This window comes from Gorilla gorilla, chromosome 3 (genome assembly GCF_029281585.2).
Source record: "Gorilla gorilla gorilla isolate KB3781 chromosome 3, NHGRI_mGorGor1-v2.1_pri, whole genome shotgun sequence".
Lineage (NCBI taxonomy): Eukaryota > Metazoa > Chordata > Mammalia > Primates > Hominidae > Gorilla > Gorilla gorilla.
Genome location: NC_073227.2, coordinates 167,354,459 through 167,370,160, shown reverse-complemented (window position 1 = coordinate 167,370,160; position 15,702 = coordinate 167,354,459). Strand labels below are relative to the sequence as shown.

The following is a 15,702-nucleotide window of genomic DNA, read 5'->3' as shown; positions in this document are numbered from 1 at the left end:
AGGGATGAAAGCGCCTATTTCAAGATTTAATCTCTTTTAAAAACCTTCCTCTAATCTGTTCTGATATTATCATCTATGTGTTTTTGTTTTGTTTTGTTGCTTTATATGTATGGTAAATAATATAGTGCTGAGTAACTGCTTTCAGATCTTCCATATGTGAGCTTTGTTCTACTCAAGTGGTTTGTAGGAGGCAGTGTGGTATCAGAAATAAAGAACTGGGCAGGGAATTTGAGACACTAAAGTGCTACTCCTTGTGTTTCCACTAACTCTGCACCCAAGAGTGAGAGACATCGCCTCCTTGGGCATCAACTTTGCAGTGTGTAAAGTGAGGTAACACATTATCCCTAATGTCTCTTTCAGCTAGAATTCTTTGATTTCTCTAAATTCTTAAAGAACTCCTATCCAGTATATCAACACAATGGTAGAGATCTTGGATTCTGGAACCAGACTGCATGACTTGCTTCCCATTCTGCCACTTACTGCTTGGGAATTCTGAACAATTCCTTGTCTATGTACGTCAATTTTCTCCTCTGTAAAATGAGAATCATAGTGGCACCTTTCTCATAGGTTTGTTGTGAGGACCAAATGAGTTAGTAAATATAAAGAGCATAGAACAGTTGCTGACATATACACAGTAGGCATTCAATAAATGTCAACTAGTCTCATTATTATTACAAACACAAGGGTTTTAAAACATTTCAGAAAGTGTGTGTGTTTCTTATCAAATGGATATGCTGCTCCATGAGAGAAACATCTGTGGACACACATTCATCTATTCATTTGTTCTTTCATTCAGCAAAAAAAATTATTGCATGCCTAATATTTGCCAGGCACTGTTGTGTTACAGACATCAATGAGCAGAATGGCAGATACACATTAAATCTTTTAAACCAGTGGGAAAAAACATCCATGTTACTCTAGTGACCTAAGAGCGTTACTTAGTGCCTTATTTTCATGTATTCCAACACCAGTGGCAAGTTATATATGTAATCGTTGACTCTAATTTTAATTAATATTATATATTTTACATTAATTTTCTACAATCTGTTTCTTAAATATCTTTTTCTTTTAAATTTTCTGCTTCCTCCTTTGCACATTTTTTTCTTTTTAACAACTCAGACCATCTCCTGATCTCCCAACTTTGTTTTTATTCCTTTTGTTGAGCTCTATCTTCTGACACTTCCTTAGGTTAGTCTCTATAAGCCTCTTTTCTATTCTCACCTATAAAATTAGGATAATCAATTTACTTACCGGAATTTTAAATTAGATAATGTTTGTAATGTACTTAGCACAGTTCCTAGTACATAATATACCTCAATAAATATTGGCTATTTTTATGATGGTGGTATTTTATATCAACTGAACCATGATTCTAAAGCAAGAAATACTACAAGCTCCTATGTATAATATTCAGGCCATAGGAACTTCGGCTGACCATTGGATAATGTGAAATGATCCTCTTGACATTTTAAGAGAGCTGTGTATCTTGTGTGTAATGTTTGCAGTGCTACTAATAATCAGCTGCTCCATGTGTTCTCAGGGAAAATAAAACTGCAACCTCAGATTGTAGCGGTGTGCCCATGGTGGAGGCATGCAGGCCAAAGTGAGCTCTGTTAGGTCTTACTTTCACTGTGAAAACTTATGTCTTTATACTCTAGTCTTCAAAAAATAAATTTTGATTTAGTTTCCTTTTGCTTCCTCCTTGGTCTAGTCTATACTCTGCAAATACGCATTTTTAAGAAACTTCTTTAGAAAATTATTTATTGCCTGTTAAATCTAAAACTTAGAAGATATTTACATGAAAATCTTTTGGAAAATGATAGAAAGTTCCCACATCTCTGTTGCCCTGGGCTCTAATTAAATTTCAAATTGTTTTTGTCACTCTTAACCTGGATAGAAAAAGCCAAGTTAATGTAATACAGTTCTATGAGTTTACATAGCCTGAAGGTTTGCTTTTTCAGTTAAAAACAAAAAAGAGAAGTCATGAGTTTGAATGCTGTTTTTCATCTTTAACATATATCACTACATTAGTTCTAATCAGCAATGTACATATTATTCCACTTTTGTGTTCTTGTATTTGTCTGTCCTCTTTTATATAGCTCTAGATATTAGAGCCCTAAACCCCACACATTCTGTCTGCTATTCAGCATCTTTAATTTCCCCCTCTGCACTGATCCCCATCCCTTTGCTTCTATTATCCTTGTAAAGGAGAACCAACTTTAGATTAGAAATGGTAAAGTAAATATTGACAAAGGAAAGCAGGTCCAAGATAGGCGGACTGTCTGCTGGCCCAGACAAATTACATCATAGGATCCTGAGAAAACTGACATTTGAGATTCCTGAATCACTATCTTTGACAAATCATAAAGGGAAGGAGCAGAATCAACAGCTGCTGGGAATGTGCAAACATCACTGCAAATACCAAAAAGAGGAAGAAAGTGGATTTTACACACTATTAACTAGTAATTTTGATATCAGTCTAAAGAAAAATTAAAGAATGGGTCATTAAATAGTGGGTTATAAGGAGTTACAAAGGAACATGGTGTGATGTTTAGAAGCCAGCGTGGTTTCACTCAAAGCCAAGTTATTAAAAACAAGTTTGTTACACTTATTTCTGTTTGAAATATAATTTCTAATTCAAAGCAATACTTCAGAGCAGGGATCTGCAAACTATGGCCCTTGGGCAAATCTTACCATGCCAATTTGTTTACCTATTGTCTTTGGCTGCTTTCCAGGTACAATAGCAGAGTCGAGTAATTGCAGAAGTGTCCCTGCAAAGGCTAAAATAATTATTACTTGGCCTTACACAGAAAAAGTTTGCCAACCTCTGCTCTAGAATCTAAATCCATTTTTTAAAATTTTAATATGCCTACAAATTACCTGGGGATCTTGCTAAGATGCAGATTATGACATAGTAGTTCTGGGGCGGAGTCTGATATTCAGCTAGTTCTCACAAGCTTCCAGGTGAAATCAATGTTGCTGGTGCTTAGATCACATTTCAATCTAGTGAGGATCTAGATTTCAAAAAGATGTTTAGCAGATTCACCCATTTTAAGACAACAAAGAGAGTAAATAAATTATAAGTTAGAAGTCACTTCAGTTGGTTAGAATCTTGTTTAAATGATAGTGTTCATGAAGTGTTAGGCAATCAATGTCATCTTGGAGAGAAGTTTTTCTGGTCATTTCAAAATGATTATCTTATCATCATTTCCTTGTATGGAAATATTAGCTCAGTGGTGGTATTTGATGGGAGCAATAATGGGCTTGATAACTCATATGTTTAGATGACCAATATCAACTGGGTTGGTCTGCGGGACAGTTCCTCTGTTGGGCGACAGTTCTCTTCTGTGTCTCATATTTCTATACATTTTGTCAGCAGAGGCACTGACTGCCTTTTGTTCTCAACTCTGGAACAAAGGGCAGCTTTGCTTTCTGCCTGTTATAAAAGATTCAGGTTCCCTAAGCTCAGTATTCCTTTCCTGGAATGCAGTCCACTGCTTCTGCAGGCATCCATTCGAGCCCATCTGCATCACCTGCTTGACTTGGGGACAAGGGGAAATGACACCAACATCATGCTTAGGCTGCTTGCTGTTCTATGAGTGGTAAAATCCTTTGGCTCTGATCCAGGACTCTTGAGCCTTCTGCCAGCATACTTGAATGTGTGGCAGGCCGACTTGTCATCTTGAAAGTGTGGTAATCTCAGACCCTTCACCATCTTAGACTCTTTCCCAATAGTCGTAACACAGGTTCCCAATAACTGACTTTCCCCTTCCTCTGCACCCATCTTCCCCTCATTTTAGTAAAATTCTTCATGTTCTACAAAACAGAGAAAAGAGAAACTCTTACATGAAAATGTCTTCAACTTTCCAACATCAAGCATTCAAGCCTATGTTCATCTGTACCTACTATAACCTCTGCTCTTCTTTTGCAATAAAGAGATACCTACCCTCTGCTGTTCTACAAGTTAAACCCTCTAGCTGTGCTAGGGCTCCTTCCCTGCTGCCTCTTTAGTTGCAACAGGTAAAATTCCTTCTCTTTACTAAATCTCTATTCCTGTGACCCCCTTTTGCCTCTTTTCTATGAATTTTAAGAATCCTCAAGATTCTTTCAAAACAATGCAAACAACAAAACCAAAAACAACAAACTCCATTTACCACACTTTCATTCTTCTTACATTGCTGCTGTTGTTTCTGTCCTCCTCTTTACAGCTAGACTTCTGGAAAGACTTGTCCAAATTGCCTCTTTTCCCTCCTTACTCAGCCCTCCATGTACTCCAATTTAACTTTCACACTAGTCATCTATTGAAATTGTTTTCATCTAGCCTTCAATAAGCTTCAATCTATAGTCTACATTTCTTAACTTATTTTCTGTAGCAGTAAATCACCACACCAAGCTATATGCTGAGGACTGCTCAGCTGTTTTCACTATCCAGACCCTATTCTTGAGTTTCAGTCCCATAAATCCAGCTATCACAGTATCTCTAGTTGGAGGCCTTGCAGATACCTCAAACTCATCATCTTTCCCAAGAAAAATGAGTCTGTGCATCCCCAGTTCCACTCTGGCTCAGTAATTGGCTCTATGATCTCCTGTTTGGTCAAGAATCACTTAACTCAGAAAACTAAGAAACTGTTCTTCCTTCTGTTTTGACACTCTCCCCACAAACTTAATTGAACAGTCTACTAGTCTAGTTTTCAAATACGTTTTGAATCTGTTCTGTTGGTCCATCTTGATGACTAAGATCCCATCGCCTTAGCCCAGATCATCTTCTGCCTGGAGTCCTGAATAGCCTCCTGCTTAGCCTGCCTCACTCTAATCTTCTGCTTTAATGTGTTCTCTAAAGTACACACGGAGTGATTCTTACCTAACCACAGAGAGCACTGTGCCAGTTCTATTGCCCCTCCCCACACCCATGGCTGCATAAACTCTTCCAGTGTCTTCCTCTTGCTTTGAAGTGAAGCCCAAACTCCTTACCATGGATTACTAGGCTTTTCTGATTCATCTGTCTTTTAACTTCATCTCTCACAGCTGCACTCCTCACGTTCTGCTCTTCGCTTTCAGTTTCCATATGTTCTTCTTGCCTTCAGTGCCTTTATAGTCTCTTCCCTCTGCCTGTTTCCTCTCCCTTCCCTTCTTCTGTTCTGACTCCTTTGCCTGGTTAACTCCTTTTCTTCTTTCAGTTTTCATCTTAATTGCTTTCACCTCCCTATTAAGCACTCTCATAGCTCGCTGTAATGTTCATTTTGAACATTATCATTTTATTGTAATTGCTTAGCTATCTTCTCTAAAAAACGTTGAGGGCATTGATTGTGTATGTGTCATTCACCTCTGTGTCTCATCATCTAATAGGGTCTGGCATGGTAGTCACTAAGTAGGTATATGTTGAATGTGTCAGTGACAAATCAAAATCTGAAAAGATAGTAGGCCAAATCTAATAAGCTAATGTTTAATGTAAATGTAGAAGACCCTTAATTTTGGCCTGAAAAAACATCACACTTTTTTGAGAATGAGATGATAGAGGTATTTTTTGATCAAAGTATTAAAGTTAGAGAGGAACCAGGTAGAACTGCTTTCTCTGGTGGGGACTGTTTATGGCATAAACTATTATGACATAAACCATATATTCACCTTTTCCCCTCGGCACCAGTAATATATGATACATGGTACTCAATAAATGTTTGCTTAATTAAATGTAATGTCGTTAGGACAAGCCAGCTGCCATTCCTGTAAGGCCTCACTGAGTGACATTGCTTTAATGGGATCACCACAATCCAGGAATAGGTCCATATCTTTACATATCCAGAAATGTCATCAGCACACCTTAGTGTGGTTATGTTCCAGGAGACTGATATCAACTAGTCAGTGTGCTATCTTCCTGTCAGAAATGCTACTTGGAAAACAAAATTATTACTAAAAGTTTTCTTGACAAGCATGGTGTATTATTCTGTCCTTGCATTGCTATAAAGAAATAACTGAGACTGGGTAATTTATAAAGAAAAGAGGCTTAATTGGCTTACGGTTCTGCAGGCTATACAGGAAGCATAATGACCTCTGCTTCTGGGAGGCCTCAGGGAGCATTTACTCATGGTGGAAGGCAAAGCAGGAGCAGGCACTTCACATGGTGAAAGCAAGAGCAAGACAGTGAGCAAGGTAGGAGGTACTACACACTTTTAAACAACCAGATCTCACAAGAACTAACTATCATGAAAATAACACCAAAGGGATGGTGCTAAACAATTCATGAAGGATCCACCCCCGTGATCCAATCACCTCCCGCCAGGCTCCACCACCAACATTGGAGATTACAACTCAACATGAGATATGGGTGGGGACACAGAGCCAAATCATAGCACGTGATCTCAGACTAGAGAGAATTAACTGGACAATTTCAGTGGCTAGTATTATCCAGCTCAAATAGTTGGATGCCTCTGTCTTCACAATAGTGTACTGTGCCTAATAAACAAAGCAGCATGTTCCTGTCAGCTGCTAGACCATAACTGCTAAATGTTTGATTTGGGCATGTTAAGATCCTTAGTCTGTGAAGGTCTAGTTGTAAAGGGGAAAGTATAGTCAGAGGAGAGGAAAGAGGCCCTTGCTCACCAATCCACCACCACTTTCTTTCTAACTACCTTTCCCTAGGCTCCTAATGTCTCTTTCTTTCTTTCTAAAAGTTTTCTCAGTTATGTATCTTGACATTCATGCTTATAATGTCATATTCTTTGAAGACTATATACCCTGACCATTTTGTTGAAATTTAGATGTGTCCAGAATTCCCTATACCACCTCTTTATAATTTGCTGCTTAGGATTTGTTGACCAGTCTCACTCATTAAATATTGGTTTGACATCATTTTATTCTTGAAGAATAGACTTTTCACTAACTGTTTAAGATATCACTATATGCTGACCACAGGACAAAAGATGATGATAGCCTGGAGGTTTAGATTGACAGTAATCTTTTTTTTAAACTGATATTTCCATTAATACAAGTTCAGAAGAAGGGAGTTGTCAAAGTATAATTTTTGAAAAGTTAAAAACATGACTTTCTTATACGTACAGAATGAACACCTGTCAAACATTTATTTAACTGAATAATGAGGAAACCATCAGGATGGTAAAGCTAGTTCTGGGGAGATTATAAAAATGGGGGTTACCCAGGCCATTAGAAAAGCATACTGAAATAAGTATGCTAAATTAGAGACAAAACTGGCCAATGCCTACAGGGCAATAAAACCATAGTTATTGTGGTTATTTTTTCTACTAGACAGAAACCATTTCCATCACTACTGAACAAAACTCTGTAAGTTAACATGTATTTTTATAGTCTGAGTCTTAACCAATAGTAAATAGAAGTTAAACAAAGGTGATTAAGTAAACCTTGGATTGGCTGATAGATAATACTCCAAGATGACATTAAAGGGACATGCTGTCCTCTTGTTGCCTCATTTCCAAGTTTTGGTCAATTGTTAATAAGTGAGATTGACCCATAAATGTGGAGCCTTAAATTTATCTGGGTGAGTATACATCTAAGAGAAAGCTCAGAACCCTGCCCTAAGAGGAACAGTGGAGGAATTGAGGACTTTTGTCCTAGAGAAAACCTCAGAACCCTGCCCTAAGAGGAACAGTGGAGGAATTGAGGACTTTTGTCCTAGAGAAAACTTACTGTAGGGGCTAAAATGCTAACTTCAGCATTACTCTTAAAATATAACCCTGAGGAAATAGCTGAAGAAGGCATAGATTTTATTTACACCATTCAGGAGCATCATTTAAAAGGCCATCACCAGGAAGGAGGGTGAGACTTGCCCTAAATTGCTTCAAGGGGAAGACAGAGCAGCAGTGGTAGTGATTTGGAAGCAATATAAGAAAGAGCTTTCTCTTCATGAGAAAGCTTCAGCCAGGCCACTGTTTGCCTGAAGAGCAAGGGTGTCTTCTCTCTGGGAGATTCTCTGGCAAAGGCACAGCCATCACAGTTCCCATCCGTATATAATGCTGTCCTACTTCATAGAATTGTTGTGAGGATTACATAAAATAACACAAAGTCCTTAATACAGTATGCAGCATAAGTACTGCATAAATGTTAGCTTTTATTATTTTAATAATAATTGCGATGACTTCCCCAAAACTTAATTATGGTGCTCTTGTCAGAATGAATGCATCATGGCTGACTCATTTCCTAATGCAACTGAAAAGTAGGTTTCAGCGTTATATAAGGACGTGAGGGAGACAGAGAGAGGGGTTCACACTTTAGATGAAGACTAGACCAGGGTATCTCTAAGATCCCTTTCAAAACTGATATTCTTTATTCTGTGAAAACTGAGTTAATGCAGTATCCTGGAGACAAATCTAAAAAGTCAATTTTAATATCTGTGTGATCTTTGTAGTTGTTGCAGCAAAACCTCTTGACAACATTTTCTATTTCAAAAATTTCATAATTTCAGTTTAGTTTTGCCTTTTTTTTGCAAGTCCTATTGCTGAGAGAAGCACATTCACAGTTTTGTTGTCTTGCTGTTATTTGGGGCTTTTTGTTTGTATTTTGATGCAACTAAATCTATCTAAGATTTAACACTCTTTCTTTCCACTAAAGTCATTGAAATATATTCACCTAGTCATTCACATCTGAGGTGTAAATGGATTTTCTGAAAGTTTTTTCAGGAGACAACGAAAGCCAGTCAGTTTGTGACTTGACTTCTTCAGGTGTTGCAATCAGAAAGCTTTATACACCATCCCAATTGCAAGGATGCTAAAACTATGTCTTACCTTGAATCTGCAAGGGGGAGGTAACATCTTTTGCTAGAAGTGCTTATCTCCTACCGCTTTGGTTTTATCCATTTTCAGGAGAATTTACTTAGGAAAGAGAAAAGAGAAATAATTAAATTGAGCTGCATATACTCAAAAGAAAATAACATGTTTATTTAATTTTCTAGTTTTCAGTGATTGTTGCTGATGCAGTTTAAATGTTTAGCTCACCCTTTTTACCACTGATATTTGCAAAAACTTGACTCTAAAAAAATGTATCTGCCATATGACATGAAGGCTTACTTCTCAATTTGTTGTATGTCATCAAAAAGACATACTGAGGCTGAAACTCCTCTCAGATTTACTCTTAAAATACAACCCTGAGGAAATAACTTAACAATGCAAAGATTTTATTTACACCATTCAAGAGCACAGGCTCTGGAGCCAAGGGGAGGTTCAATTCCTGGCATTGCTTCTTCCTACTTCACTCAGTCTCTCTGAGGCTCAGCATTCTTACCTAGTAGATGGGATAATATAATAATAGTACCTATGTGAGAGAGTTGTTGTGAGGATTACATAAAATAACATAGCTAAATCCTGGGTACAATATCCAACATAAGTACTATATAAATGTTAGTTTGTATTATTTTAATAATAATCATGATGACTTTACTAAAAATTATGGTGCTCTTCTCAAAGTGAATGCCTCCTGGCTGACTCACTTCCTAATACAACTGAAAAGTAGGTTTCAGCATTATACAGTGATTCACTCTTAATGAACTTGAACAGCTATTCTTGAGAAAATAAGAAGGAATATTAAATCCAGAATTAGCAAATCCTTCCTATTTGCTAGGAAACTTTTACTATTTTGGGAACAAATGTTATAAGTCCTTGGAAGAGCTGCAAAGAAACTATCATGTGTCATTGACTATCCATTAGAAGTATTCAGGGAGAAAAACCTGTGGATAACAACACTTTTCTATCTCACTGATTTTCTTTAGTATCATTATGTTGAATTCTTTTTCAGGCATTTCATAAATTTCCTTCTCCTTTGGATCTGTTACCAGAGAATTATTATGTTCCTTCGAAGGTGTCATGTTTTCTTGCTTTTTCATATTTTTTGTCCTTACTGCACATCTAGCATAACAGTTGCTTCTTCCAATTTTATAGATTGGCTTTAGTAGGGAAAGAATTTTTCCTATAGATATATCTATAGTGTTGGTTTGGTAGGTTGCCTTGGCTTTGATTCTGGATGGGCACAGTATTGTAGTCTCTGTATTTCTTCAGCTGTAATCAGCTCAGTGGTGTCTGTTGTGGTTGTTAGTGGAGGCTATGGTGAGACATTTTGGGGGATAGGGACTCCAGACAGTCCAGTCCATGGACCCCAGAGGTGGTGGTGGAGTGCAGATTGGACCTATCCTCAGGCCTGGGATGGTTTGCATAGGTTCTGGCAGTAGTGGGCAGAGTGAGTCCCAACACTGTGCATGGGTGCTGGCAGCAGCAGTGGTAGAAGAGGAACAGCTTCTCCTAAGGTCCACCGATGATGCAAACAGGTGTCAGCAGCAGTAGGTGGGGCAGATTAATTCCCAGGCCCTGGAATGTTGTCCATAGGCACTGGTGGCTACAGTAGCAGGTGAGAGAAGTCTCTCCTCAGGCCTCCCAATAGTCCACACAAGCACCAGTGGTGATAAGGAAGTGTGGGTAAATCCTGAGGCCCCCAGACAACATGAACATTAGTAGCACACAGGGAGGCCCGTCCTCAGGCCCCCACATGGTGCACATGGGTGCTGGTGGGAGGGATGGGTTAATCCCCAGGTTCTCAGATGACCTGTGCAGGTGGCAGTAGCAGGTAAGCCAGGCCTAGTCTTAGTGCCCTAGAGGGTGTATGTTGGTGCTGGTAGTGGAGGCAACAGGCAGGGTGGGCTTCTCTTGAGGCCTCCCGATGGTGTGCACAGGCGCCAGTGGCAGGGAGCAGAGTGGGTCATTCCCTAGGCCCCCATATGATGTGCAGAGGTGCCAGTGCACTTGTGGCAGGTGGGCTGGCCTGACCTCTGGTCTGCAGATGGTGCCTGCAGATAGATGCCAGTGAGTGGCATATATCGATCTCCAGACCCTCAGATGGTGTGCACATGTGCCAGTGCAGGCAGAGTGGGCCTATTCTCAGGCCCCCCAATGGTGCACATGGGCACTAGATGCAGTGGCACAGGGGTGGGGGCTATCAATCCTCAGGCCCCTGGACAATGCGCACAGGTAGTTGTGGCAGCACCGGTCGCAGCAGTTATATCATTCTATATTGAACCTTGTTTATAGATCAGTGTCCTCTACTGGATTATAAGCTGTTTAAGCATAGGGACCATGTTGTACTTACTCTTGAATCTCTTGGATGAGCCCAGTACCCAGTATATAAGTGGATGTTTAATTATATGTTTAAACAAATCTGCTTGAAATTGAATGCCTCTCATATAGACTGAGTCAGCCAGATATTTTCATTTTTATGTGGCCCTGTAAAATTTGGAATTCCTCCTAAAGTCTGAACTTAGTACAAGTCATTGAAGGACAGTAGCCCTTCTAAGTTATCAATTATTTGTCATTTAGCACATTTGGCTCTCCTAAATGTGTTAATGAGAACCTGTTTCATAGATACCAATGGAGTTGATAGGCCACAATACCTGTTTTAATAAGTAGGATTTAAAGTGATTCTTAGATTAAAATATTGTATTCTCTTTGGGCAGTTGCAAAAGTGTGCACAATAAAAAACGTTCATTCTATTATTTAATAACAAAACAAGTCTGTCTGTGGATATTCACATGTGTATATGCCTCAGAAAGTCATGGTAGCATTGTTCATTCAAGGTAAGCCAGTCCCTCTTGGGCCACATGCAAAACAATTGAGTGACTGTTACGACACAGGGACTTTCATGTAAATACCAAAAGGACTTTTTTTCTTCCAAAAGTAATGAAGTAGTCCCAGATCTGGATCTTGGACACTGTCTGGGTATATAGTACCTCTGTCTATCTGTCTCTCTCTCTCTCTCTCTCTTTTTCTGTGTGTGTGTGTGTGTATGTGTGTGTGTGACTGTCTGTCTCTCTCTTTTCTGTCTTAGGCACACACAACCTCAGATTCTCTGAAATTTTAAAATTCCAAGTAGAATTCATTAATAAAAATCTGAAATGTTTTTTCTTGTATAAATCATAATGAAATGTTGAGAGACAAAGGAAAAACTAAAACGGGCAAATAATCATCTGCTGCTCCAAAACTGAAGCCTGTCATTACAACTCCCAACTCAAACACTTAGTTTTAAAGATTTGCCTTCAAGAAACCTAAAAGCTGGTATTCTGCCTCATTGGCAACAGCCTCAAACTGTTCCCTGTCATCGAAGAAAACAAATCTTTTGCTCATTTCTGCCTAGGGGAGGCAGAGGGACCGAGGTGGTCCTATGTGGCTGAATTAGATGAAAGACTTGCCTTCCACCATGGAGACATGAAGTCTAATCAAGTGAAATGAGTTTTGAGATCCCAGCTCATTTCCTAGGGGAGATCAGTTCACATTACAAAATCACGACATCTCATTCATCACAACTGACGTGGTCTTTGCTCAGGAGAGGACCCCAACTGGGACTAAACCACCTGTCTTCTCTCAAAAAGGGACATTTTATCCAAGTTAGAGTTGAAAGCCTTGGAGTGAGGAAGCTTGCCAGCCACCAGCTTCTATCTGTATGATCCACGTGCAATGTGGAAGGGAATTTAGGTTTACAAAAGGAAAGATGAACCTAAGGCAGATTGGTGGTTGCGCTTTCAGGCTGCCAAATACAAATAATTGTAATAGAGATGTTATTATGGAAGAGAAAGCTAAGATTGGGACTCTCCCCTCTTTATCTCCTAGATTTTATTAAACAGCAGTGAGAAGATAAGCACTCCTATGCCTCAGAGTTTAAAATGGCAAAGAAAGTGTCCTGCTTTCCAGGCTGATAAATGATCATCCTCTCTTTTATTTCTTTCAGGGCATCATTATAACACCCCTGCTCCTGCTGCTTTTTGTGAGTATTTTGATGTTGTCTTTAATATATTTTATTAAAAGCTATCTACAACCCTTTAAGAAAGGTCATTAGAACAAAAATGAAATTTGAATTATTTTGCACCATATTTGGAATTGTTGTTCCAGTTTAGCTATACCGCATAATAATATTCAGATACGAAGAAGCTTCATAATTTCATGATCCAAGAACAGCATCAGGACCCAGTCATTAGGCCTCCAGCTCCTGGCTAAATCATTATATTACAAATAAATGACCCCATGAGACAGGTTACAAAAACTGCGCTGCTCTTTATTTTCTCATTAGTAAAACTAAAGTGATTGATAGTGACCCAGTGTTTGATAGTGTTTAACAGAAAGAGCCCTAGGACCAGGGGATCAAAGGAAGCTTGGGTTCCAAGGCTGGTACTGATGATAACTAGCTTCCTCACCTTGGGGAAGGCTGCCTCAATTTTTTTCATCTGTAGAATGGGAAGTAACACCTCCTCCATTCTATCGCCCAGAGATAATGAAAGGTGCTTTAAAAATTAAAAATACAAATCAATACACGCTTCTAGTTAACTAAACAAAAACTGTTCTGAAAACAAGAAATGCTAATTAGCTGTCTTATTTCTTTTGGCACTAAGCATATGAGAAATTAGATGAAAGATTATAATAGAAATTAATGTTATCTCATGCTGAGCAAAGCATATGTAATCATGAATGATACCTAAAATATTTTATGAACTGTGCATCTTTTCATACACACATCTTCCAAATATAAATCACTCTGCTTATCACTGAAATGTAGTGGGGATGTGTTTCTGGGAATGTAATGTAGCTGTTTGACTAACACTATTTATCAGTGAATAAAAACTATGGGGAAAATTTATTTAATTGTAGTATAATTACCCAAGTTGGAATTCAATTAGAGTAATAGAATGAGGGACTTCATTTCTTACCCGCTGAGTAGGAAATAGGGAGGGATATATATACTACTAAACAGTTAGATTACACATCTTTCATGAAAGACATTACCTTCAAGTAATAAACCTCAGCCTTAACCTCCCTTTTGAAATGCTGGCTCCATTCTGACAAGGTAAGAAGAGTCAAATAATCAGATCACTTTCCTCAGCATAACAAACTTCATTGACATGGACTTCACCAATGCAGAATTTGCAGTTAGTTAAATTGAAACTAAAGAGACTATTTGCATTAATTTGGAAGAAAAGACTTATTATGTAACTACCTGCTACTAGATGTGAGAAACTGGAATCATCCATTAGTTTATTTCCAAGACCTGGGATCACAGGACAGTTTCCCAGATGCAACCCTTGGTGGGCACAGGATGCAGGCCTGTCTGAGGTCCCCACTTGCAGTAGGTCAAGGGACTAGTATAGAGCTCAGCATCTGGTAAGTGCATAATGAATGGCTGCATCACTTGGGTTTTCTTCATTGTGGAAGAGTGACATCTCTTACTCATGTAACTCATGTAAGAAGAGCAGGGGAGATGTTACAGCCACAATTAGGTGGCTAAGGCCTAGGGTGTAACATCTTGGAGTATCTCAGAGGCTGGAATCTCTGAGACCCTTTTTTGACTTGTGATTAAAGAACCGAAGAGTTGGCAATGCGGGCTCTTTTTTGGTTCCATATGAAATTTAAAGTAGTTTTTTCCAATTCTGTGAAGAAAGTCATTGGTAGCTTGATGGGGATGGCATTGAATCTATAAATTACCTTGGGCAGTATGGCCATTTTCACGATATTGATTCTTCCTATCCATGAGCATGGAATGTTCTTCCATTTGTTTGTATCTTCTTTTATTTCGTTGAGCAGTGGTTTGTAGTTCTCCTTGAAGAGGTCCTTCATATCCCTTGTAAGTTGGATTCCTAGGTATTTTATTCTCTTTGAAGCAATTGTGAATGGGAGTTCACTCATGATTTGGCTCTCTGTTTGTCTGTTATTGGTGTATAAGAATGCTTTTGATTTTTTCACAATGATTTTGTATCCTGAGACTTTGCTGAAGTTGCTTATCAGCTTAAGGAGATTTTGGGCTGAGACGATGGGGTTTTCTAGATATACAATCATGTCATCTGCAAACAGGGACAATTTGACTTCCTCTTTTCCTAATTGAATACCCTTTATTTCTTTCTCCTGCCTGATTGCCCTAGCCAGAACTTCCAACACTATGTTGAATAGGAGTGGTGAGAGAGGGCATCCCTGTCTTGTGCCAGTTTTCAAAGGGAATGCTTCCAGTTTTTGCCATATGGAACCAAAAAAGAGCCCACATTGCCAAGTCAATCCTAAGCCAAAAGAACAAAGCTGGAGGCATCACGCTACCTGACTTCAAAATATACTACAAGGCTACAGTAACCAAAACAGCATGGTACTGGTACCAAAACAGAGAGACAGACCAGTGGAACAGAACAGAGCCCTCAGAAATAATACCACACATCTGCAACCATGTGATCTTTGACAAACCTGACAAAAACAAGAAATGGGGAAAGGATTCCCTATTTAATAAATGGTGCTGGGAAAACTGGCTAGCCATATGTAGAAAGCTGAAACTGGATCCCTTCCTTACACCTTATACAATAATTAATTCAAGATGGATTAAAGACTTACATGTTAGACCTAAAACCATAAAAACCCTAGAAGAAAACCTAGGCAATACCATTCAGAACATAGGCATGGGCAAGGTCTTCATGTCTAAAACACCAAAAGCAATGGCAACAAAAGCCAAAATTGACAAATGGGATCTAATTAAACTAAGGAGCTTCTGCACAGCAAAAGAAACTACCATCAGAGTGAACAGGCAACCTACAGAATGGGAGAAAATTTTTGCAATCTACTCATCTGACAAGGAGCATTATCCAGAATCTACAAAGAACTCAAACAAATTTACAAGAAAAAGCAACCCCATCAACAAGTGGGCAAAGGATATCAACAGACACTTCTCAAA

At 38.8% G+C, this 15,702-nt stretch overlaps 1 protein-coding gene across 2 annotated transcripts in view; it reads left to right on the top strand.

Annotated features, from left to right (window-relative positions):
• Window positions 1-15,702, top strand: part of SLC10A7 (solute carrier family 10 member 7) — a 268,772-nt gene that overhangs the window by 184,240 nt on the left and 68,830 nt on the right. For both annotated transcript variants that reach the window (XM_055384110.2, XM_031010511.3), the window contains exon 6: window positions 12,733-12,768. In XM_055384110.2, the coding sequence (XP_055240085.1) occupies window positions 12,733-12,768 (36 nt within the window). The remainder of the gene's footprint in view (window positions 1-12,732; window positions 12,769-15,702) is intronic.